Source organism: Lampris incognitus, chromosome 17, assembly GCF_029633865.1.
Source record: "Lampris incognitus isolate fLamInc1 chromosome 17, fLamInc1.hap2, whole genome shotgun sequence".
Lineage (NCBI taxonomy): Eukaryota > Metazoa > Chordata > Actinopteri > Lampriformes > Lampridae > Lampris > Lampris incognitus.
In genome coordinates this window covers 6448746-6475391 of record NC_079227.1, presented here as the reverse complement: position 1 = coordinate 6475391, position 26646 = coordinate 6448746, and the positions used below count along the sequence as shown (strand labels likewise).

At 46.3% G+C, this 26646-nt stretch overlaps 2 protein-coding genes across 4 annotated transcripts; both read left to right on the top strand.

The window, feature by feature from the left end:
- The first annotated feature begins 601 nt into the window (after positions 1 to 601).
- Positions 602 to 15380, top strand: xrcc6 (X-ray repair complementing defective repair in Chinese hamster cells 6). 3 transcript variants are annotated; one of them, XM_056297276.1, is made up of 13 exons: positions 602 to 636; positions 1561 to 1659; positions 2072 to 2184; positions 2846 to 2987; positions 3240 to 3491; positions 6081 to 6267; positions 7229 to 7415; positions 8409 to 8577; positions 9960 to 10121; positions 12400 to 12529; positions 13293 to 13393; positions 13500 to 13616; positions 14601 to 15380. In XM_056297276.1, the coding sequence occupies exons 2-13, from the start codon at positions 1581 to 1583 to the stop codon at positions 14795 to 14797; spliced, it is 1836 nt and encodes a 611-aa protein (XP_056153251.1). In that variant the 5' UTR covers positions 602 to 636; positions 1561 to 1580; the 3' UTR covers positions 14798 to 15380. The 3 variants fall into 3 exon arrangements, with proteins under 3 accessions (XP_056153251.1, XP_056153252.1, XP_056153250.1); XM_056297277.1 differs by lacking the exon at positions 602 to 636 and adding an exon at positions 1034 to 1339; XM_056297275.1 differs by lacking the exon at positions 602 to 636 and having other exon boundaries at positions 1424 to 1659.
- Positions 15381 to 16867: 1487 nt separating this feature from the next.
- On the top strand, positions 16868 to 26324 carry LOC130127878 (uncharacterized). Its single transcript, XM_056297594.1, has 9 exons — positions 16868 to 16949; positions 19533 to 19577; positions 19707 to 19784; positions 21265 to 21315; positions 21949 to 21999; positions 22125 to 22175; positions 23585 to 23635; positions 23731 to 23793; positions 25531 to 26324. Exons 1-9 carry the CDS (start codon positions 16868 to 16870, stop codon positions 26322 to 26324), a joined length of 1266 nt encoding a protein of 421 aa, XP_056153569.1.
- Positions 26325 to 26646: the final 322 nt, after the last annotated feature.

The following is a 26646-nucleotide window of genomic DNA, read 5'->3' as shown; positions in this document are numbered from 1 at the left end:
CCATAGGTACAAGCTCAAATATAACCTTATGCCAACCTGCTATTGTAGGAGGCTTGTGATCTATCCATTTCAACACGATATTCTTTCTTGCACAGAAAGACAGGACACATAAAAGCCTTTTCCAAGTTGGACACCAAAGACTATATTAAGTTTAACCCCAATATTCGTCCAATATTCGTTGTTTTATGTGTTTGTTGGATTTCAATAAAAAAAAAAAACATTAATGACAAACAAACAAAAATAGTTCCTGAACTGTCAGCAACCCAGAGCACAGGAATTCCATCAAAAAGAGAGAAGGGGGGAGAGTCAAGATATTCAAATCGTTTTTTAAAATCAATTAGTTAGTGTTAAAAAGTATAAACGACAATCACAAAACACATTCAGTTACAACTTGCACCTTATCCCTGGAAATAATTTGATTTCACAAAGCTTTTGCGGTTTCTCTATGCCGTCATTTTTTAAGGGGGAGATAAAAAGGCCCATGAGCCGTAAACCGCATGTCCTACCACCGCCTAACCTCTAGAGGGCAGTAGGCGCTTTGGCGCGTTCGCTGGCACTGCAATATTTCGACCCGCGAATATGAAGTTGTGCGCGTTCGCGTCCTGCTCGGTTCACACGCGGCCGGGCGTCTGGAAGGTATGGCTCTGAAAGCTCTTATCGCTTTTTAACTTCTCCTCGGGCGGAGTCGACATGGGTCTGTGTGGGTTTGTTTTAGGCGGACATGGATTACCAGCTGGCCCAACTCGACGTAATGACGTAAAGCATAGCTAACGGCCAGCTGGCGCTTACTTTACCCGCCGAAAGTTGAGCGTCGTCTTCGTCCGCGCAGCGTTGTTGCTTGTGTTGCTGTGTACCGGAAGTGTCCGCAGCAGCATGCAAGCTGCAGCTGCGGACACTTCCGGTACACAGCTGCGCATGTAAACAGTAGCAACATGTAAACTCTGCAACATGCAAGCTGCAGCAGCATGCAAGCGTTTTGTGTTTGCAAGACTGTTGCTTCCACTATTGAGTCAATCAAGCAACAAACTTCGATTGTAGCGCGTTTTGTGCATTAAAATGCAATCCGTTTTAGGCGTAATAAATGAGGAAAACAAGATTTAAACGAATGAGAAAGGAGTGAAGTGATATAAAGGAATAATGTGATGCTTTGAATCAAAATTAAACTGATCAAATTAGAGCAGAAAGAACCCAAAACTGATCTATCTATCTGTCTGTCTTCATTCGTTCATTCATCTGTCCATCTACAACGGTGTTAAGAGCTAGTGATTGAAGTAGAGGGAGTTACGCGAGCGGAAAACCCCATTAAAAGGAGTGACTTGATGCATGCTCCATAATCCAGGTAAGAAAGTCAAAGAAGGTTGAGTCAGTTCATCTGAATACAGCGTTTATTGACAATAAATGCTGTATCCAGGTGAACTGATTCAACCCTCTTTGACCATTAAAAAGATGTCTGTTCTCGGCTCCATTGGGAGACTACTCCACAGTTTAGGACCATTTACACAGACCGCCCCATCACCTTTTGAAAGACCCCCACCACCACCACCTGTCTCTCATTTTCAGCATCTGAGGCATTGTAGTGAATGATCATGGCAGAGTGGAACGCCTTTTACCGGAATGAGGAGGAGGAGGAAGGACAGGAGGAGGTAGAGGAGACTGCAGGTTAGTTTGACAACCATGCATTTAGTCCATCCATCACCCATTGATCTGTCATAGATGAGTCATTGTAATCATTTTACCTGTGGTAATTAGTCTTTTCTACCATTTATCAGCTCCTGAAAGTTTTATAAGCTTCATCAATACTAAGCACAATGGTTTTGTACTCAGTATTTTTCTATCATGCATCATATTTCATCACATTAGTTGTCAAATGTCAGAGTATTGTTGTCTTGAAATTTGCTCTGTGTACTATCGATTGCTCATTCAGTAATTTTTGTTAATCTGTCTGAATTAGAGAATTACTGAATTTCCCAAACTCTTAATATGTAAATGTAGTTTCTCAGTCTCTGATGCTCTTTGCAATGTGGATGACTGAATCCAGCATGCTAACAATTCTCCTTTATTGTTTGGTCAGGAGATTACAAGGTTATGGGGAGAGATAGCCTGGTCTTCTTGGTTGATGCTTCTAAGGAGATGTTCATCAAAGGAGAGGATGAAGGACCTTCTAACTTTGACATGACCATGCAGGTAAGTTCTCTCTCTCTCTCTCTCTCTCTCTCTCTCTCTCTCTCTCTCTCTCACTCTCACTCTCAGCTGCCCACTGCTCCTTTACAATAGGATGGGTTAAATGCAGAGAACACATTCGTTGTAAGAATACAATCACAAAATAAAGTGGCTCTCCCTTTCATAATGATCATTTTAATATTAAGTTGCGTTAAGTGGACTAAATTGTAGAATAGCGTGATCCTCACACGCGCTACGTCCCCCTGGCGAAACTCCTCACTGTCAGGTGAAAAGAAGCGGCTGGCGACTCCACATGTATGGGAGGAGGCATGTGGTAGTCTGCAGCCCTCCCTGGATCAGCGGAGGGGGTGGAGCAGCGATCAGGACGGCTCAGAAGAGAAGGGTAATTGGCCAGATACAACTGGAGGGAAAAGGGGGGGGGAGTCGCCCCCTCCCAAAAAAAACCCCAGATGGAAATGGCTGGAAACACGTTATAGGTGGAAGGTATGTCTATAGGTTGTGTTGTAAACTTGTTTAAAGGTGGGTTCACTTACTTCGCTGGACAGGGAGCCCTGTATTAGCTGGGTTGCTACTCACATCAGGTGTGTTAAGCTCCCCTAATGGCTGTGGTAGGGTTGTGCCCTTCTTTGTTCATCCAGCACGTGCGCATTTCCTCCTCTTCCAGTGCGTGCACAATGTGTACGGCAGTAAGATCATCAGCAGTCACAAGGACCTGGTGGCTCTGGTGTTTTATGGCACAGAGAAGAGCCAGAATCCCAGAAATGCCTTCAAACATGTCTACGTGTACCACGACCTCAAGGAACCCGGTAGGACACAGCAACCAACACACAACTGACATATATGATGTTATGCCACACTATTCTTTGCTTGTCTTTGTGCACAGTTATCTTTCATTTCTAAAAGGTTGAATATTTTATGAAGGGTATCGTTATGGTTTGATAAGATGATATTTGCATTAGCATCGGCTGCGGCTGCCGTTTCTCCGTTCGTGTCCGTGTTGAGGTTCGGTTCAACAAGTGGAGTTCAGGTCCAAAATTAGCAGCATCTCTCTTGCTCAGGTGCAAAGAGGGTTCAGGATGTGGACGCCTTGCGTGGGGTTAAAGGCGCTCAGTTGGCGGCAGACGTCATGGGCAATGGGGAGACGTCGCTGGGCGAGGCCCTGTGGTGCTGCGCCAACCTCTACAGTGACGTCAATCTGCGGCTTTCACACAAGCGTCTGATGATCTTCACCTGCAGGGACGAGCCACACGGGGGCGACATGGCCAAGAACCAGCTGGCACGCACCAAGGCCGGAGATCTGAAAGAGACTGGTAGGTTTGAAGTGAAGCAGTCCTTCTCTCCTTATAAATATCATACCAAGTGGTTAAATGTCAAGCAGTCAGGATTGTCACATCATTCTCTCTCTCTCTCTCTCTCCATATATATATATGTGGGTGTATAAAGCTAGATAGATAGATAGATAGATAGATAGATAGATAGATAGATAGATAGATAGATAGATAGATAGATAGATAGATAGATATTTGTGCTCTCCTCATTCTCGAGTCCTCTACCAGAGGCCTAGGAGTTTGAGGATTCTGTGCAGTACCTTAGCTGTTCCTAGAACTGCACTCTTCTGGGCAGAGATCTTGGATGTTACTCCTGAAATCTGTTGGAGCTGCTCTCCCAACTTAGGGATCAAAGTCCCGAGGGGCTACTATCGCCACTGGGACTACTTTTGCCTTCGCTTTCCACACCCTCTCTAGTTCTACTTTCAGCCCTCGGTACTTCTCCAGATTCTCATATTCCTTCCTCATGATGTTGCTGTTGGCTGGGATTGCAACAACTATCACCCCTGCAGTCCTCTGTTCTTTGTCCATTACCACAATGTCCAGTTAGCTGGCCAGTACTCGTTTATCCGTCTGGATCTGGAGGCCCCACAGGTTCTTAGCTGTGTCGTGATCAGCCAACTTTCGTGATGCCTTCCATCTGGACTTGAGCACTTCCAGTCTGTATTCAGGGCAGATGTTCCTGTACACGATTCCTGCAACTTGATTATGGCACTCTGACCTGTACACTGGCCCTGCTAGCATTTTATACCCTGTAACTATACGCTGGACTGTCTCAGAGGCACTTTTACACAGTCTGCACCTTGGGTCTGTCTGGTGTGGTAGAGTCCTGCCTCTGTTGACCTGGTGCTGAGTGCCTGCTCCTGTGCTGTTATGGTTAGTGCCTCATTGCTGTCCATCGCCTTTTCCAGCCACTGGTAGGATTTCCTAATGCCAACCACTCCTCAAATCCCTCAGTGGTACATCCGATGGAGGGACTTGCCCTGCCATGGCTCCATCTTTGCCCCCCCCCCTTCCCCGCCTGGGCCCTACCTCTAGTTTAGGAGTGCCCTCTACTGGATAGTGGCCCTTCAGAACGGAGCTACAAGGGGTAGAGTTTGAAGTCTTTACCTAGGAAATGGGACACCACTCGTTATGTCATCACCATCATCGTTACGTCTGCTGCTTGGCATTTTATTAGTTTCCTGATATTCTCAAGAGTCCGTGGAATGTTATAACATGGTTATAACATTATAGTACTATACAGTTTATATTAAAGCCTCAACTATTATAGTGACAAATCTGACCAAATTTGCAGGACAGAACAAGACAGATTAATCTATTGACAATAGCCAGGAAGCATGTTTACACATCGGCCATTTCCGTGTCCTGCCCATAGAAAGTTCTGCCCTGCACTGATATCAGATGAGCGAGGAAGTGCAGGAAATTTAGAACGAATTAAACTTAGACTTAAAATATGACGGGAAATCACAAAAATAGGTTATATCTACAAATTGGTATGTGATAGGAAAATTTTAAGGTGACTTGCATGATCAGCAGCCCAAAATCTATGAAATACACCCAAAAGTGTTCAGGAAGCAAAATCTTTGTTGTCCAGTGATATCATATTCCTTTGCATCTACTTTAAACGAAGCTATTCCAATGGATTTTTAACATTTTGCATGATTATCTGCGAAGATATACACATTTATGGGCTTCTTTCCCCGCACCGGTAGCCATAATCCATGTTACAGTGCCTCAGTTCGCAATGCACTCTGGGAATTTTCTTCTGGCACGTCTGCATCTGAAAACGCTCTATGTGGAGGGCTAGATAACCACTACCCCTTGATCCCCGAAAGAAACATGACAGCCTTACCCTACACGGCCACGTGCAAAACAGAGGGGTAGGGCCAAGGGCGGGAATTGGCATTGGACCTACCATCTACCATCATCGTCGGAGGTCTCTTGGGGTTGAGTATGACTGTACTGGAGGGCGCATGACAGCTTTTTACATGGCGAGGCTGATGTGCCTGCAGCCACCACACGGTCCTTGGCAGGGGGTGGCCAGAATCCAATGGCATGGAGAACCAAGACGATTGGGGACCACCCTCTGTTGCAGCCTTCATCCACCTTCAATACCGTTGCATGGTTTGGTCCAGTAGCCCACCTCTCATCAGATTGCCCTGGTTCCCTAACATCTGACAGGGACCAGTGCGGCTGGATAGTGTAGCAGTAAAATAGCTGCTTTGGCTCTTCACCACTTCACTAACCAGCCACATAATAATTTTTATTGCTATTATAGAATTGCCACAATACCTTTCTTTTATCTATTATATGTAGAGTTTATTGACATCTTTTTACCACTTCTATATACAAAGAACTGTAGATTTTCTTTAAATATATTGAATTCCAAACCTTTATGTCTTTTTATGTTATGTGTCCCATGTAAAAATCTGCAAGGCAAATAAAACAGTTTCTGATTCTGAGGGCTGGTTTTAACCCACTGGCCCTCGACAATGCAGAGAAACCTGAGGTGTTACTGTGGTTTATTTAGTCTGAATGGAAGCACGTGTGACCTATTGTTTCTGTCAGGCGTCGTCATAGATTTGATGCACATGAAGAAACCCGGTGGCTTCGACGTCTCGCTCTTCTTCTGTGACATTATCAGTCCTCCGGAGGATGAGAGTGAGCTGGGCCTGCAGCTGGAGCCCTGTGCCAAACTGGAGGACCTCCAGAAGAGGGTCCGTGCCAAAGAGCAGAAGAAGAGAGTCTTGGCCAGGTACAGATCAGAGGAACAGAGAACCTCCGAGTGTCCAGCATGGTGGCTTTTTCGTCTAAAAATATCGTAGGGGCGTCCGAGTAGCGTGGCAGTCTATTCTGTTGCCTACCAACACGGGGATCACCGGTTCGAATCCCCGTGTTACCTCCGTCTCGGTCAGGCGTCCCTACAGACACAATTGGCCGTGTCTGTGGGTGGGAAGCCAGGTGTGGGTATGGGTCCTGGTCGCTGCCTAGCGCCTCCTCTGTTCGGTCGGGGCGCCTGTTCGGGGGGGAGGGGGAACTGGGGGGGAATAGCATGATCCTCCCACGTGCTACTTCCCCCTGGTGAAACTCCTCACCGCCAGGTGAAAAGAAGCGGCTGGCGACTCCACATGTATGGGAGGACATGTGGTAGTCTGCAGCCCTCCCCGGATCGGCAGAGGGGGTGGAGCAGAGACCGGGACGGCTCGGAAGAGTGGGGTAATTGGCCAGATACAATTGGGGAGGAAAATAAAATTTAAGAAAACCCTCATATTTGATACCATTTCCTACCTGCGCATTTGGAGCAACAGCCGTTCATTCAGAATATGCTGTTTTTCGACGGTGCCGGGCCGGCGAGGTCAGCCATTCCCACCAAGTGTTCAAATGTAATGGTGCCCACACAGAAAATGATTCAAGAAGAAGAAAGTTCTGTGTCAATTGAGGAAGAGAAAGCAATCGGTGCTAAAATACAAAGCAAAGCAGTATCTAATGTTTAATGCATTATTATGATCACAACACGTTATCCATCAAAAAACTAAACAAAATGTGTCATGCAGCTCTTTCTCTGTTTATTCTGCTGCCTCTGACCTCCACCTTTCACCTTTTTTCCTTCACCTGGTCGCTCTCTCTCTCTCTCTCTCTCTCTCTCTCTCTCTCTCTCTCTCTCTCTCTCTCTCTCTGTTTCTCTCTCTCTCTCTCTCTGTCGCTCTCTGTCTCAGGTTGAGTCTATGTTTGGGCGAGGGGATGAAAGTGGCGGTGGGAGTGTACGCAACCTGCATGATGGCCAAGAGACCAGCCCCCATCCGACTGTACAGAGGGACCAATGAGCCGGTCCACAGCAAGACCCGCACCTTCCACACGCAGACTGGCAGCTTGCTGCTGCCCAGCGAGGTCAAGAAAGCCCAGGTACGTCTGCCGCGCCGGCCCACAGAAGACAACCGCTAACTGCAGGCAAATGAATATCAGACAGGATCATGGGAGCAGCTGAAAGTAGTAGTAGTAGTACTAGTAGGTCATCAGTATTTCCGGTGCACACAACAACCATCGGGAGACAACAAATGAACACGCCAGCTTTTTTTTTTAAGGTGGACCAGCACATCTTGCATCAGTATTTGGGGGTATTTTTCCAGCCAAGTGGCCTCATAGGAAGCTTGCATAAGATGAGTCCCCCATGCAGGACTTCTCAAAGGCGTCTTATTTAAACGGGGCCTCATTGGCAGGGCGGTATATGAGATTCCACGGTGAACAGTGGAAAAAAGACACTCGTCCAACTTTCTATTTAAGGCCGTAACTTACCTTTACCCATCCCTAACAGGAGACTCGCGGTACTCCTGACAGTAGACGGGTCTCGCGTGTTGGTGTACACTCGGCTGAATAAAAGCCGCCAGTTGAAAAACGAAACAATAAAAACGGAGAAATAACACGTTGAACAGGTGGGAAACCTTAAGCTTTAAGCTCCTCTGTGTTGGCAGACTTGTGGAATCAGTGCTTTTTAGATTATAGCGTTTTGGATGAAATCATGCTTCTCTAATAGGAAGGTCACATGCGGATGGATATAGTATGTTCAGTTCAGAGACGGCGAGGACTAAAATTGGTAAAACTTAACCGAATTTTAAAGGGGGGGGGGTATTTTTAATTTCACATGACTACACATCACGAGGGATTGCGAGGGTTTCCTTTCACAGTCCCGAGACCTGCACGTTGGGTGAATTGGAGTGTCTGAAATGTCCGTAGGTTTAAATGGCTTGTGGGTGGGTGGGTGGGTTGGGGGGTGGGGGGGTGACATGTCCATAGTGCCCCCCCTGCCTTCCACCCAGTGCATTAACAAGTGGGTAAAGACGAGGAATGAATGAGTGAGCGTGATGTGGTTGTGTTGTTGTTTTCCTGTCTTCACGGTAGGTGTACGGACAGAAACAGATTGTGATGGAGAAGGATGAGGTGGATGCCATAAATAAGTTTGATGAACCCGGATTCGTTGTGATGGGGTTCAAACCCCTTGATAAACTCAAACTGCACCACCACTTACGGCCCGCAGTCTTTCTGTATCCGGAGGAAGACCAGGTCACAGGTGTGTGTACACTTTTTTTCTTCTTTTATTGAAACGGTAGTTTCACTCTATCAGAGCTCTGACCCCCCCCCCCCCCCCGGAAGTATTGTTAATATTTTTATCCCCTCCATGTTTCTGTCTGTCTGTCTGTCTGTCTGTCTGTCCGTCCGCACCTAATCTCGCAAACTACAAGACATATCATAACTGTACGATGAAGAACCTCTCGTGGCTGCGGCGATTAAGATCCTCCGAAAAACATTTGTTCTCGCTATCGCTGCTCCCTCCCTCCATACACTCTCTAGCTCGCTCAACCAACGCCGTTGTCCGTCGCTGCCTGATCTGAGTCAACCGTAGATGTGAGTCGTGCTCAGCACGACTCACATCTACGGTTGACTCAGATCGGGTAGCAACAGTGTCAAAACCAAAACATCATGTATTCGGGTGTGAGTCTTGAATGTAAACAAGTCGATCGTGTTTCACAAGCCAGCAAGTCATTCTCGGCTGATGTCGGCACAGGTGAACTGGAGGAACAATGGATGAACCCGAAATGATTCCTCTGATTCACCTCGCCGCCATGTAGTCTCCAGTGTTAAAACTCTGCTATTAAAATCCAATTTCAAGAGTAGGATTTATCACAGTCACAGCTGGAAATCATCTCATATCCTGAACGCCGCAATGGTTAAACACATTTGATAACTTTTAATGAGGGCTTTGAAATTACCATAGCCTGATCCGTCATTTCATGTCAGAGTCGGTCGCCTTCGAGCGAGGGTCCGTCTAGGAGACTGCGCATCCACAGACTGACAGGCAAAACGTTTTTATAAGGTGGATTTTTTTTTAGCTTGAGTGCTGCATTTTAACAAGTTTGGTTTTTTTTCCATTTTTCCTGTTCAGCCAACTTGGACACTGCACAAAAGTCTGACAATGGCAGGAAAAACACTGGTTTTTCTGTCAGTGTGCGCGTGTATTTCCCTTCTCCCGGCAGGTGAAAAAAAGGGGTGGTTTGTCGCCAAGTTCAAACACCGGAGAAGGGGAGATACATACGCCTGGCAGAGATCTTCACTCTATTGAGTGCACTCGTCTAGTTATGTTTTTGATAACCGAGTTGAAGACCAGATACACCGGGTATTTTCAAATAAACTTTACAACTGTATTGCTGTAAAATCCGAAGGTGGCCTGGGTCAATATAACCAGCAGAAAGTACATCCATTGGTAGTTTGTGAACAGAACAAGAGGGTTAAGGTAAAGTTTTTGACTTTCGACCCATGCTACCCTGTCTATACCCACTGAGTTACACAAGGAATAGAACAGTTAACCCGCCGCTGTCGCTGCCTTGCTCTGCCCAGCGAGTCGCTCGAGACAGAAGACTTGCCGTCTCGTCTAATTTGCGTTTCTTGTTGCAGGCAGCGCGTGTATGTTTGCTGCCCTGTTGAAGAGGTGTAGCGAGAGGAGCGTCTTCGCCATGTGTCGGTACATCCGCCACAGAAACACCCCACCTCGATTCGTGGCCCTGGTGCCCCAGAGGGAGGAGGTGGACCCGGGGCAGTTCCAGGTCACTCCACCAGGTAACTGACGCTGTTGAATAGGCCCATTGCTGTTCTACCAACACTGTCAACACCGCTGGTTTGTAATTCCAGTTTCACAAAGCATACTTTTGCCACTAGGTCAAATGAATAAAAGTTTCACAACATTATAAACTTTGCTTTTAGATTTTAATTTCTGCAATCGCTAATCAACAGACGTCCAAGCTGTTGGGAGTAGACTGTCTCATATACAGTATTTGAAATATAGACTGACTTCTACATCATATATAGTGTTAGAGCACACCTAGTCAATAGCAACTCTAAAATATAATCACTTCTTTTTGTCATAGAAATTAAGCTAAAGCAGGGGAAAATACATTAAAAGCCACTGGTAGAAAAAGTGTATAAACTCTGAATAATGGTACCATGATGACAAATAATGTATTACTTTTTTACTGTTTTACAAAGAATTGGGCTTAATGGGATACTCAAAGTAAAGAATATTGAAGAGCTAAACATGAAAGAGTATCCAAGAAACAGAAACGTCTGCGCTATCAACTAAGCAAAGGAAAGGAATAATATTATATTGGGGTACATTAATTGGTTGTATTTGATAATATTTGGGAGTTTGTCTGTAGTGTTAGGAGAGGTTTTTTGTGGGATAAATGTGCGAGGAAAGTTTGTACAACACTCGGCACGTTTTCTTCACTGTTTCTACACTCTTATTTAGAGCCCCTGTCCCTAAGTAACTACAGGCCAATCTCCAAATTGTAATTTGTATCTAAGGTTCTGGAGAGAGTAATTTCCTCTCAGTTGATTTCTTTTGTGAACGCTAATACTGTTTTTAATAGTTCAACGTCTGGTTTTAGAGGACGTCATAGTACCGAGACAGCTCTAGCTAAGGTCACTAATGACCTACTGCTGACTACAGACAGAGGTGACTGCTCGATTTTAGTTCTTTTAGACTTAAGTGCTGCCTTTGACGTGGTCGATCACAACATCGTCTTGCATCACTTACGAGACTTGGGTTGGCATTAAGAGCTCGGCTCTTAGCTTATTACGCTCTTATCTCACCAACAGAACTTTTTCTGTTGTTCTGGGTAGCTCTACCTCCTCGAGTTGTGGTGTCCCTCAAGGCTCAGTTCATGGGCCCCCTCTCTTTTCTATATACATGCTGCCCCTGTGCCAGGTAATTCAAAATCCCAATGTGGTCTACCAGTTTTATGCTGACAACACTCAGTTATACATGCCACTAAAACCTAGAGATCCGAGCACCCTAGCAACTCTCGCATTAAATCCTGGATGTCTGAAAATTTTCTCAAATTTAATGATAAGTCTGAGGTCATTCTCTTCGGTCCCGAAAATTCCATCACTCCTTTTGTTACTAATCTTGGTGGTCTGTCAGGTAGTCTTAAGCAGGCTGCTAGGAATCTTGGGGTAATATTCGATGCTAACCTCAGTTTTGATAATCAAATCAAACACGTTGTTCAGTCCTGCTTTTTCCAGCTCAAGCGAATCTCTGAAATGAGGTCATGTTTATCAATTGCTGATTTGCAAAAAGTTGTATCTGTTTATCTGTTCTCAGCTTGACTATTGTAATGCACTTTATTCTGGTATCAGCAAGGGCTCCCTCCAACGTCTGCAGTTGGTACAAAACGCCACTGCTCAGCTCATTACCGGGACAAGGAGGCATGACCATATCACTCCTGTGCTTGCCTCCCTACACTGGCTGCCTGTCATATTTCATATTGATTATACAATTTTACTGCTCACTTTTAAGACTTTAAACAGTCTTGCTCCTTCATACGTGTGTGATGTATTGACCTGGTATACGCCCCCTCGACCATTAAGATGTGCAAACGGAGCCCTGCTGGTTATTCCCAGGTCTCGGTTTGTTACAGAGGGTGATGGGGCTTTTGCTGTTAGAGCCCCCACACTATGGACCTCTCTTCCTGTTGAACTAAGACAAACCAAGTCTCTAGCTTCTTTTAAATCTCGTCTTAAAACTTTCTTTTTTTTATGAAAGCTTTTACAACTGTCTGATATTTGTTTTTATTTATACTGTTTTTATTTTTACTTTTGCTTATTTGGTCTTACTCTTGTTTTTGCCTTGTCTGATTTTTTTTTTGTGAAGCACTTTGTAACATTGTTTTAGAAAAGTGCCCCATGAATAAAAATCATTATTTTTATGTCTCATTATAATATAAGTAGTAGTATATTATAAGCCAGGGCAGGAAAGTGAATACTGGTTTCTTTGCTTGGGTTAAGACATGGCAGTAGATATAAAGTGATGAAGACTTGTGTTCTCCTCCTGCCTCAGGTTTCAATGTCATCTATCTGCCCTACGCTGACGATATCCGGCCGCTGGATGTCACGCAGGGTCCCACAGCCTCAAACGTACAAGTACACAAAATGAAGGAGATTGTCTCCAAGCTCAGGTTCAAATACAGGTAGAGATGTTCAAGTTGTTCAATTTCTCCAGTGTTTTTGTGTATGTGTGATCTTTACTGATGTGTACTGTAGTGGGCTGAAGCAGTGAAGTCCTCACTGTGTTCTATGCTGACCGAGAAACCAGTGTCGTCCTGCTCACAGAATCTTTCCTGTAGCGCCTGTACGTACCACAATGCATTGCTGCACGCGAGCTACTGTACCGTTTTCCGTGAAGCCGTCTGTGCCAGTGTTGTATGAGTTCACTTACACTGTTGTAAACCTAGCTTTGCCGAGAGACTGAGGATGTGTTTTTTGAACAGTGTGTTTAGAGTAGATTAGCGTATTAGAAACTCTGCCAGGCTGTATTTAGTTTCTCCGGCCGTTAATTAACGTCGCGATAAGTCACTTGGTGGACAATTTAAAAAAAAAATGTTTTGCTGCCTCCAGAAATGCTGAAACGATCATGAACAACTGCAGCTGTTTTTCATGTGCTCGCCCTGTCACAGAGAGAGACAAGGTTGAAAATCAGTGAATTTATATATTTCATATATATATATATATATAGATAGATAGATAGATAGATATTACCTGACAGACAAGTAGTCCAGTACTCACTGTTGTTTCATATGGCGTGACATTTGTTGTCATGTCATTTAATATTTTTGCGATATTGAAATGAAAATTGTCAGGGAAGAAGACATCGTGTAGAGAAAAGGTGTGCATTTATGAGATTGTTTGTGTGCACGTAGAGTGAGATGAAGTTCTTCATGTGTGTGTTTGCAGGATTGATGCTTTTGAAAACCCAGCCCTGCAGCAGTACTACAGGAACCTGGAAGCGTTGGCTCTGGACATGGTTGCCCCTGAAAGCATAGAGGACTTCATAAGTAAGTCGACACACAAACATGCAGACTATACGGAGCCAGGGTCAAACATGAGCTGCTTCATAGACCACTCTTTCTTTCTTTTTCCTTTCCTTGTTCTTGGTCTCAGTGCCTAAGGTGCAGAAGATGGATGAGCGTCTGGGCCCGCTGGCGCAGGAGTTTAAGGACCTGGTCTACCCAGCGAACTACAACCCAGACAGCAAAGCGGCAGCCAAGCGCAAAACGGGTAAGATCCAAGTTGATGACTACCTCACATCCAGACCAGATCCAACTCCCTTTATATCACCCACGTTCAGGACTTCTACGCTTTCATTAATCCCAATATCTGATGGGAGGGGTGGAGTCGGTGCAAAATGGCGATACTACACCTTAAAAGATTTTATATGGCAGCATTTCCCCTGACTCGCAATGTCGCGTCACAATAAACAGAAGCTGTGAAGAGGCTTGATGTGATGATTTCTACATCTCTGAATGTCTGAGATGTAATTGTTGGGATGTTTTACCCAAGTCAGTGTACTCATGTGTTAAGGGTTTTTTTGAACACGCATGGCTTCAGATAAATGCATTTTGTATATTTTCTTTGGGTTATTGCAGTTTTCACAATTTACTGTACATAAGACGGGATGGAGCCCCAACAAATTGTATTATTGAATAGCAATATTTATGATATTGATATTTGAAAAGTCCCGTTATGAACTGAATCGGCACTAAAATATTATTGAAATATAAAATCAGGAGATACCTACCAATTCCCAGTAGATGGGAACTGTAAATTTGGATCCAGTTCATTCTCAATAGAGCGTCTGTGTCTTTGTCTTCTTCTTCTTATTTTCCAGTGTTTTATTGTGACACACTTGACAGTTAACATGTATCTGAACAGTCTCAAACATAAGGGGTTTATTTCATTTCAATCTGACCTGAGGTCTGTTGCAGTTCATCCCCCCCACCCCCCACCTCTCTTCAACAACATGCTGTATGCAGCAGGAAATTATAAAAAAAAAGAATAAACCCGGGGTAGAGCCGCTGGGAGTCTAGACGTGAGCCAATCCAGTGCTTTTTGCAGGGGAAATGAAACTCCTAACAGGAAATGGAAAGTATAATTTTGGACAGTTTGTTTGTTTTTATTGTTTGGCTCCTTTTCCTTATAGAAATGTTTGAGTGATTAAAGGTGTGTTGACTATCTGTGTGTGTTGTGTGTGTGCACATCCAGGTGACGCTGATGGCAACGCCGAGAAGAAACCCAAGGTGGAGATTTCGGAAGACGAGCTGAGAACGCACTTGCAGAACGGCACCCTGGGAAAACTGACGGTGCCCATACTGAAGGAGGCCTGTAAGCAGTTTGGGGTTCGGACCACCGGCACCAAAAAGCAGGAACTGATCGATGCATTGGTCGCCAAGCTGGCCTGAAGATATGCAAAGATATCAGCCCTCATAAAACCCTGGTTCCATCCAAGCCTCGTGTGGGAATTACACCGTGCGGAGGCACATTCCTTCTAAATGCCCATTATGTGTGCAAGGTCGGGTAGAAGTCTACAAGTAGGGGTAAAAGTTCGTCTCTGGTCAGGTGTGATGTTATGAATAATGGCGTAGCTTTAAGACTACATTTCTCTCTGCTGGATGCTGGTCTTTCCAGCCGTACTCCACCTGTATCCCGGCTGATGGAAACGCACTAAGTTAGTAAATCTTCTTCTCATTTTTCCAGCCTCGCTAACATTTCCGTGAAAGTCCCTGGGGCGACATGTTTTTCGATCATTGGCATTGAGCGAAGACTCGAAACTGGAGCAGAAAATCGGTGACAAACCCCCCAGTTTGTCTGCAGTTCAGACTAGTGCTGCACCGCTAACTAGTGAGAGGTATTCTGGGGAAAGTGTCGGCCTTCTGTATGAGGTTAGTCGTCTGGTAAAGTCGAGGCTGGTGAATTATCAGATTTACCAGCCGCAGACAGCCTATATCCTGTCCATCCCAGTGGATGCCTGCTTGTTGATTTGTAGTGGGGTGGGGGGTGGGGGGGAGTAATATGAGTAATATGAATGATTTATGGTGGGGGTGGGTGGGTAATATGAAGGCAAAAAGAATAAATTGTGTTTTGGTAATGCCCCCTGTTGTCGGTGGTGCCATGTAAGCTCTTTATATGGTGTGAACCCGACCGGCCTTCGTCCTCTGGGAAATGTGGCTCTACTGGGTCAGAACTTACTTGTGCAACAGAACTGTTAAGTTTGACTGGGGTTTTTTTTTCTTTCTTTGTGTTCGTAATAAAACATTTTGCACTGCTCCTAACCGTTTATGTCTTTTAATGACTGAACCGCAAAAAGCTGGCGCCGTTTCCAGCTTTTCTTGTCGGACAAAGACGGGAACGGGTGTGTCGTGGTAGAGGATGACTGATGTAACAAGGTATGGTCTAGTTCAGTGTTTCTCAACCCAGTCCTCAAGGACCCCCTATCCTGCATATTTTCTTTGCAACCCTGAATAGGTACCTGTTTGTAGTTATTCAACCAATCAGCAATGAATTTTGTCAGATGTTGCACACCTTGCATAATTAAGTGCTGCGAGATGATTGGTCGATTAAGTACAAGCAGGGTCTAGTTCCTCGACTGCAGTACCGGCTCATCTGTGGATGACGCTCCCAAAATTCTGGGTTAGTTTGGTGAATTTCTCACTCACAAGTCCAAGGTGATGGCCTCCAAGCCCAACATCAGCTTGTTTCACGTTGATCTGACCTTCTTTTCCAAGTCCCTGACCGAAATAACTTAGGACAAGAAGGTAAGGAAAACATCTCTCATCTTGGAAACAATATTAAACACATTAGATAAATCCCTCCGTTATCCCAACCGCTTATCCTGCTCTCAGGGATGCTGGAGCCTACCCCAGCAATCACTGGGCCTAGTTCAAGTTTGGACTGCCCCGGGGCTCGAACCCAGGACCTTCTTGCTGAGAGGCGACCGCGCTAACCACTGCGCCACCGTAGATAAATGATCCGCTTAATTTGACTTTTCCCCCCCTGAAAGACTCCTGACATAGCGGCTCTTACTATCGTCCTCTCACCATCAACCTCGTGAGTTTGTTTTCTATCAACCTTTTCTCTTTATTTATTTATTTATCTATTTATTTATTCTATTCCTCTCGTTTGCTTTTTCGCATTGTATTATGTTTAGAATATAATTATATTACTTTGGCATGTTTTGACTCCCCTGTACTGAAACTATGATATCGTGTCGTTGCCATGTAAACCAAACGTACACGATAAAAAATTAATAATAATAATAATAAAAAGATGACTGACGGGCAGCGCGGCAGCGCGCGAGCTGAGGGCGGGGCCGCACAGGTGAGCGGGGGAACGTGGCGTGACGAGCCGCGCCGTACGCACGACACGTAGTACTCACCCGTAAGTCCGTGTACTTCACGCAGTACTCACCCGTAAGTCCGTGTACTTCACGCAGTACTTGGTCCACGCGGTATTCGGCGCCTCCCGGAGGGGGCATGGAGTGTGACTGCGGAGTCGACAGTGTCTGCACGCCCACGTCCGCGTCCTGCCGAGACGACACGACGGACGCCATCACAGGTAACGCACGTCACGCACTTCCTTCATCAGACAGTGGCCGACGTTTAACGACGGGCGGCGGGAGACAGGAAGGCACGCGCGGGTCTGTCTCCACGCGCGTTTACGGAAGAGCCTCTCAAGATACCGCACAGCATTCAAGATACCTCACAGCATTCAAGATACCACACAGCATTCAAGATACCACACAGAATCAAGACACCACAAAGCATTCAAGATACCACACAGCATTCAAGATACCACACAGCATTCAAGATACCACACAGCATTCAAGACACCACACAGCATTCAAGACACCACACAGCATTCAAGATACCACACAGCATTCAAGATACCACACAGCATTCAAGATACCACACAGAATCAAGATACCACACAGCATTCAAGACACCACACAGCATTCAAGACACCACACAGCATTCAAGATACCACACAGCATTCAAGATACCACACAGCATTCAAGATACCACACAGAATCAAGACACCACAAAGCATTCAAGACACCACACAGCATTCAAGATACCACACAGCATTCAAGATACCACACAGCATTCAAGATACCACACAGCATTCAAGACACCACACAGCATTCAAGATACCACACAGCATTCAAGATACCACACAGAATCAAGATACCACACAGCATTCAAGATACCACACAGCATTCAAGATACCACACAGCATTCCAGACACCACACAGAATCAAGATACCACACAGCATTCAAGATACCACACAGCATTCAAGATACCACACAGCATTCAAGACACCACACAGATTCAAGATACCACACAGCGTTCAAGATACCACACAGAATCAAGACACCACACAGCATTCAAGATACCACACAGCATTCAAGATACCGCACAGCATTCAAGACACCACACAGCATTCAAGATACCGCACAGCATTCAAGATACCACACAGCATTCAAGACACCACACAGCATTCAAGATACCACACAGCATTCAAGATACCACACAGCATTCAAGATACCACACAGAATCAAGACACCACACAGCATTCAAGATACCACACAGCATTCAAGATACCATACAGCATTCAAGACACCGCACAGCATTCAAGACACTGCACAGCATTCATCCCGCAACGCTTGGCCGGAAAGATTCATTCAAACTAGGCAGTGACTATAAGAGTGATTTCTGTGGACTAGAAAAAGAGTATTACCCATCTATTCTTACACACACACACACACACACACACACACACACACACACACACACACACAAGAAGGTGTTCTGGATTGATGTAGCCAACTTTCTAGAAAGAGACTTAAGATGAACATTGTAATAGATATGGTTGATGTAGTGCTGTGTTTTAGTACAGATCAGATGGGAAATAACGTGCTGTGTATCACACAAGCCCTTATTACGTTTTGGAAAATTCCATATAAGAAAAAAACCCAATCAGGAACCAAGCCAAACTCCCTGCACTTCATTCATGAATGTAAACAACACAGCACCCTTTATTTAATCTCAAAAACAAAAACAAAAAAAGCTGTTAAGGTTTTTAAATTATAGGCGAATTTAATCTTTTTATTGTGTTTTCTATTGTTTGTAGCGTCGTATAGGAAAATGTGTCGCGTGCGATAAAGACCGGAAGGGGGGGCGGAAGCGACGGATGACTTCCGGTCGGGTTTCCGTCGTAGCGACGTTGGCCCCCTGTTACCTGGCGGGACCCCCCCCCGACCGGAAGCGGGAAAACAAAGCTATTAAGGCTTTTAAATTATAGGCGAATTTAATCTTTTTATTTTGTGTTTTCTATTGTTTGTAGCGTCGTATAGGAAAATGTGTCGCGCGCGATAAAGACCGGAAGGGGGGGGGGAGCGACGGATGACTTCCGGTCGGGTTTCCGTCGTAGCGACGTTGGCCCCCTGTTACCTGGCGGGACCACCACCAACCCCCCGACCGGAAGCGGGAAAACAAAGCTATTAAGGCTTTTAAATTATAGGCGAATTTAATCTTTTTATTTGTGTTTTCTATTGTTTGTAGCGTCGTATAGGAAAATGTATCGCGTGCGATAAAGACCGGAAGGGGGGGGGAGCGACGGATGACTTCCGGTCGGGTTTCCGTCGTAGCGACGTTGGCCCCCTGTTACCTGGCGGGACCACCAACCCCCCCCCCCGACCGGAAGCGGGAAAACAAAGCTGTTAAGGCTTTTAAATTATAGGCGAATTTAATCTTTATTTTGTGTTTTCTATTGTTTGTAGCGTCGTATAGGAAAATGTGTCGCGTGCGATAAAGAACGGAAGGGGGGGAGCGATGGATGACTTCCGGTCGGGTTTCCGTCGTAGCGACGTTGGCCCCCTGTTACCTGGCGGGACCACCACCCCTCCCCCGCCCCGCCCCCGACCGGAAGTGGGAAAACAAAGCTATTAAGGCTTTTAAATTATAGGCGAATTTAATCTTTTTATTTGTGTTTTCTATTGTTTGTAGCGTTGTATAGGAAAATGTATCGCGTGCGATAAAGACCGGAAGGGGGGGGGAAGCGACGGGTGACTTCCGGTCGGGTTTCCGTCGTAGCGACGTTGGCCCCCTGTTACCTGGCGGGACCACCCCCCTCCCCAGCCCCCCGACCGGAAGCGGGGTTGAGTCCCTCGGCTGCGGGAGAAGGTGGGCGACGTCTCACGGTGAACTTGTACGCAGGTGAAAGGTGAAGGTGCGGGGCTTTGTGGTAAACAACTCCTGTCATACGAATCGATCTTTTCTCCTCTTTCCCTTTGTCCTCTCCATGCTCGCAAGGCCTGTGGCTCGACCTGACCAGTCTGCTGACCGGAGTCTTCACCGTCGCTGGATTTCTCCTCTACAGGTTCTCACAAGGTTGGCCATGACACCGTCTAGCGGCTGTCTCTTCCCCCGCCATGTTTGTTCGTAAAGGGCTGCCAGGTTTCGGGAGGATCCGGGGGGGAACCTGGTCCGCGCGGCGTGCTCTTCGTCGCTTGATTGACGTGACGGGATAGAAAAAAAGAACGCCCAGCAAGCTATAACGGGCTACGAACCGGAGTCACGTGATCTAACGCCTCAGTCAGGCAACAGATCAATCGAGCTGCACATTGAAACGCACCTTTTTTACACGGAGCCAAAGTGCGCAGAGACAGACTGGCACATTTAACGTGTCGTCCTTATCGTTGTGTCCTCTGTGTCAGTGGTTCTCAACCTTTTTGGGGTCCTGGACCCCCCCTGCGTGTTTTGGATCTACCCTGAGGACCCCTCCACCTGATGCATTATAGCATTTATTCACTCTTTGAGGCAAAAATAAGAGCTTTCAGTTGTAACTTAGATATAGTTAACAAAACAGAATTCTTATGCAGTAACTTTCAGATATATGTAACAAAACAGAATATGTACTCAGTAACTTTCAGATATATGTAACAAAACAGAATTCTTGTGCAGTAACTTTCAGATATATGTAACAAAACAGAATATGTATTCAGTAACTTTCAGATATATGTAACAAAACAGAATATGTATTCAGTAACTTTCAGATATATGTAACAACACAGAATATGTATTCAGTAACTTTCAGATATATGTAACAAAACAGAATATGTATTCAGTAACTTTCAGATATATGTAATTAAACAGAATATGTATTCAGTAACTTTCAGATATATGTAACGACAGAATTTTTATGCAGTAACTTTTAGCAATGCAAACGGGAGCGAGATCTCTTATTAAAATACAATAAATTACACTTGTGAAACAGATGTAATTAGAGAAAAAAGTCCTGTTACCCTTTATAGTTTAGGTAGATAAAGGTCTCAGTCACATTCGAGTAAAATAATCCTATTTCTATAAATGTCATAGGATCTTTTTTTAAAAGATATTTTATTTTCACGGACCCCTTGCAATTACACCACGGACCACTAGGGGTCCGCGGACCCCCGGTTGAGAAACACTGCTCTGTGTGATAGAATTTAAAATAGTGTAAACTACTAATAAGACCCGTTAGCCCCCTAGCTAACGGGTCTGACCCTTTAGCCGAGCGGTTAGTGACGTCGCCTTGTGGTGCAGTACACCCCGTATCGAATCCCGCACCGGGCAAGATAGTAACCGGTTACACTATCGTAGCGAATTCGGGGGACAACGCAACCACGGGAGCTGCCGCGGCCGGGACGCGAACCCGTATCGCCCGCACCGCAGGGGGCATCGCTAACCGCTAGAGTAAAGGGTCAGACCCACGAGCCAGCGGCCAGCGTGTCTTCTTATCCGTGCACGTTACAATAGCTTGTACCAAATGCTGGTGTTTGTGTCTGCCCACCGTTAACCTGACAGCTGAGCTCGTTTCTTGTCTCTGCAGCGCTGCCGGCTCTCATCCGATGGCCCGTCCGTCTCCTCTGTTCTCTCACCGGTGGGTTCACACTTTGATGGGGTCGAGGGCCCAGACAGTACTGTCCATGAAAACAATACAGATAATTGTAATCATTGTTATTCGTTTTGTGGCAGCACGGTGGCGCTGTGGTTACAGCAAGAAGGTCCTGGGTTCGAGCCCCCGGGGTAGTCCAACCTTGGGGGTCGTCCTGTGTGTGGAGTTTGCATGTTCTCCCCGTGGCTGTGTGGGGTTCCTCCGGGCGCTCCGGTTTCCTCCCACAGTCCAGAGACGTGTAGGTCAGGTGGATCGGCCGTACTAAATTGTCCCTAGGTGTGAATGTGTTGGCTCTGTGATGGCCTGGCGGCCCGTCCAGGGTGTCCCCCCACCTGCCGCCCAGTGACTGCTGGGATAGGCTCCAGCATCCCCCGCCACCCTGAGAGCAGGATGAGCGGTTTGGATAATGGATGGATGGATGTTACTCATTTTGTTAGGCAAAGCTTTAACATTGCAACCACAATATCAGCTCAAGCTTTTTTCCCTGACCACTATAAATGTTCTCACCTCTCCTGGGATTAACTTGGCATGCCAGTCATATTTAGATGTGATTTAGATATAGCATCAATTAAAGATAATGGTAATTTCAATGTGGGACCAAATTTCTGTCTATTGCAGGTCTGTCCTCTGCGTGGAGCTGGTTGAGCCAACTAGTGGGAATCCTCCGTGGTATAAACTATTACCCTTCTTTCCTGAATCATAAATATATATGGAAATATCTCACACTCTATGAGAAATAATGAAACTGACTATTGCTCTTTGCCCTGCTCTGTCTGTGTTTGCATGTTTTGCAGGAATACAGAGCCTGTTCATTTGGCTGTCCCAGATTTGGTGGTTCATCATTGGTGAGCAAACCATCATCCCTGTGTGGGAATGAGTGGGATTTTTATTAGGAGAGAAAATTGCATGCGTCACATTGGAAACTCTCCAAAAGTGAACAAGTTAGATCAGAACTGTTACGGCGATGGCAGACATTGGAGTATCTGGAGGACGCCATATGCAAGCGGGTGAACTTTATAGTCCCAGCGGGGCAAATATGAGCCAGGGTGGGTTGATGTTGGTCTGGACGGTGTTGAGAGCGGCTATGGAAGAGATGTTTTCAGGAAAACGTCCTGTTGACGTTTCATGAATCAATTTTAACATTGATGTGCGATGTTTACCCACTCGCATCCCCTTTGACTAACACTGAAGTGAGACTCTGTCAGGTGAGACACGTCCCCGTAGAGGTGGCAGTGTACAGCAGATAGAAACAGTCCAAAAAGCAAACGGAAATGAAATGCAAATAAAACGTGGTGAGGAAAAATGCATCCGAAAAAGGAAAACGAGAATAGCAAATATTAGACTACACTATCCATCGTGTAGAGAGGTGATTAGCCTTGTAGTCAAGACCACCCAAATCCAGGTGCTGGCACACCTAAGTCAAGCTTGACAATCTGCATAAAGTGCGGTGGCCCACGCTGTTCTTCAGTGAGTTCAAGAGGCCCCCGCTTGACCAGGAAAGGTCTTGTGACTGACATTCAAACCGGCCAATCACAGAATGTTGCTTTGGCACGACAGTTAGGAGCAGTGAATTCTGAAATGGTGCTACCAGAAAACAGACCCAAGTGAAACAAGTCCTCACATACGACAGCTCAGCGGTCACTGGTTCGATCCCCAGCTCCTGCGGAGAGCGTGTCGAAGTGTCCTTGAGCAAGACGCTGAACCCCTAACTGCTCCTGCTGAGCAGGTTGGCGCCTTGCATGGCAGCTTCCACCATCAGTGTGTGAACGTGACGAATAAACTGTGAAGAGCTTCGAGTGGTCGTAGACTGGAAAGGGGTTTTATAAAAATGCAGCCGTCAGCTCTTCATCACAAACACTCTTCGTTCTTACTGTAGCAAGAAGTTCTTCCTTCTGGTTGCTATTCCGGTTTTGTCGAAGGAAGTTTTGTTTCCCAGCAGACTGATGGAAATCAGTGCACTCGTGTCGTCCATAGGTGCTTAGACACTTGTGGTTGATGTTGCGGGACAGCCAGTGAGAGTACAGCCTCTGGAATCTGGAGGCTCCGCACAGCTAAACAGACTTAGGTCTGGTCCACCGAGACTATCTAATTACCCACAAACCAAGTCTGCATGTAGATGCTCACCTAGAATAACCTTCGGGATGGTTCGGTCAGAAATTGCATTGAAGTAGCATTGCTAATTATCTATCACTCAGTTTGCTGTGGTATTGATAACCTTTCAGTCGAGTAATTCACGTCCTGTTTCCACCATCAGCGTTGTTCTCCAAGCTGAGCTGGCTGCTTGTTCTCATCAAATTCATCACAGGTCAGTTCTGCCTAAATCTATCCGCTGATGTAATCCCCTGTCACCATCTGCCCTCGATATTTCCCCGGAATTCTTTTGTTCTCTCTCCACGTTAGGGTCTCTCATCTACACCAAGCAGCTGCTGGAGTCGGTCATCACATTACAGCAACACATCGCAAGTGAGTCTCTCAAAACAGCTCAGATTGGGTCAACACTTCACCACCTTTCCATTTCATTCGTCCCCTTATTATAATCCATCAAGATTACAAGGGCAAGCAACCCCCCCCCCTTTTTTTTCCCTCCCCAATCGTACTTTTCCAATTACCCCACTCTTCCGAGCCGTCCCAGTCGCTGCTCCACCCCCTCTGCCGATCCGGGGAGGGCTGCAGACTACCACATGCCTCCTCCCATACATGTGGAGTCGCCAGCCGCTTCTTTTCACCTGAGAGTGAGGAGTAGCACGTGGAAGGATCACGCTATCCCCCGCCCTCTCTGAACAGGCACCCCAACCAACCAGAGGAGGCGCTAGTGCAGTGAACAGGACACACACCCACATCCGGCTTCCCACCCGCAGACACGGCCAATTGTGTCTGTAGGGACGCCCGCCCAAGCCGGAGGCAACACGGGGATTCGATCCAGCGATCCCCGTGTTGGTAGGCAACGGATTAGACCACCACGCCACCCGGACGCCCCCACAAGGGCAACTTTTATGCACTTGTAATCTTGTTTAGTTGTTTCTGGCTATTTTATTTTGTCATGCAGTCATTTCTACATTTATTACTGTAATCACATTTCAGTATTATTCCTATTATTACTGTTATTATTATTATGGTTTTTTTCCTCTCCTCGTTCCACTTGATCTTTGCATCATTTCGCCCGTGCTGTCCTTAATAGGGAGGTGTGTCGAGACTCTTGCTGGTGATAATACACTTTAAGGGATTATTTTGTTTTTTACAACCTGGGTCGTATTTTTGTAGTTTTTTTTTTTCTCCATCATGCATATCGGTTATGATGTCATTTTATTCACAGGCTTCATGATGGCGATTTTGGACATGGGACCACCGCTGGACTCAGCTTTACAACTGAACAGGGGTCTTAGACCTGTCCTTTAAATGACAAATCCCCCCTAGTGTGTCAGTCGGACTGTGTCCATGACTGTCCATTATCTATGACTCCTCTATTGCGCTGGCGGCTGGTTTATAGATGGTTACTACTACCTACAGTCAGTACTACTACCTATGGTCAGTACTACTACCTACAGTCAGTACTACTACCTACGGTCAGTACTACTACCTACGGTCAGTACTACTACCTACGGTCAGTACTACTACCTACAGTCAGTACTACTACCTACGGTCAGTACTACTACCTATGGTCAGTACTACTACCTACAGTCAGTACTACTACCTACGGTCAGTACTACTACCTATGGTCAGTACTACTACCTACAGTCAGTACTACTACCTATGGTCAGTACTACTACCTACGGTCAGTACTACTACCTACAGTCAGTACTACTACCTACGGTAAGTACAGGCTGCTATTTCCTGCAAGATGAACTTTTATTTTCACTTCTAAATTATAATTGGGTTAAATTGGACTTGTTGAAACATGTCTGACACACCTGTTCAGTTGTCCCATAAGACACCGTTGTAAAGCTGAGTCCAGCGGTGGTCTCGTGTCCAGCGGTGGTCTCGTGTCCAACATCTACAAAATGAAGCTGGTGTGTAAAATGAAATCATAACTGATATGTGTGATGGAAACAATAAGAAAATACAACCCAGGTTGTAAAAAAACAACAACAACAGAATTAGCCGTTAAATAAACCCGACTTGACTCACTCTTTTGTGACCTCTGACCTTTGAAAAGGAAGTTCATCATTTATCAACTTAAAAACTCATCTGGTTGCTCGCCAGGGCCGTTGAGAAAACGACCGCCAGAGACGGAGGAGGATGAGTCCTCCATAACCAGCCGCGGCCTTCCAGTTTGGAGCCCCGACCTCTCCTGCTCCTGTATTCTCAGGGAGCCCGGCCTGAGGGTCCTCCTCCTGGGTCCCACCAGAGGGGGGCGAACCTCCCTGGGGGACACTATGCTGGGCTGTGGGGTTTCGGAGACCGTAGCATCCACCCCTCCCTTGCTGGAGAGCACCAGACGCAGGGCGGTGGTGGATGGAAGGGACGTGATGGTGATTGACACCCCAGACCTGCTGGGGCCGTCGCTGGGAAGCACTAAGAGGGCGTGGGAGGCCCTCCGGAGCCTCCAGCTTGCGGCTCCTGGACCCCACGCCTTCCTGCTGGTCGTTCGAGCTCCTGACTCTGGCGAGGGAAGAGACCAGGATGTGTCTCGGGCTATCAGAGCCATACTGGAGCTTTTCGGAGATGGAGCCGCACGCCACGTCCTCACTGTGATCACCCACGCAGACTGTCTGGGTCCGGACCGCAGCCTGGCCCGGCTGCTGGAGGAGGACACTGGAGGCCTCAGAACCGCTCTATCTTTGTGTGGCCTGAGGGTGAAGCTGCTGGACAACAGCCCACACTGCTACCCGGAGGCCCGGAGGAGCACGCAGCGGAGCCTGGTGCAGCGGGTGGTGGAGATGAGAGCACTCAGGGGGCATTTTGTCCACGAGCTGCAGAAGAGGGAGGACAGCATGAGGGAGGGGCTGCTGACTGACATGGCCTCTGCACTGGCCACAAAACTGGGACACACGTAAATGGGCCAGAGAGGTGTGTGTGTGTGTGTGTGTGTGTCCAGTGTAGCAGGGATGGAGCGAGAAAGATGGGGAATTCACTCAAGTATTAAACAGAGTCTGCAAGGATGATTCTCTGCCTGAGATATTCTCCTCACTGTGGGTTTGCCGCTGTCCGCATGACTTGAGTATTGCTGCTTGAACCGGGGGGGGGGGGGGGGTTGTGTGTTTTTGGTTTTGTTTTTTTTTGAGCATACCAGAAATGCTTTTGGTTTGCTATCTCGATCAATTAGAGTTTGCGTTCCTGTGTTTCGGACATATTTTAATACCTTGACATTTGTGTGTC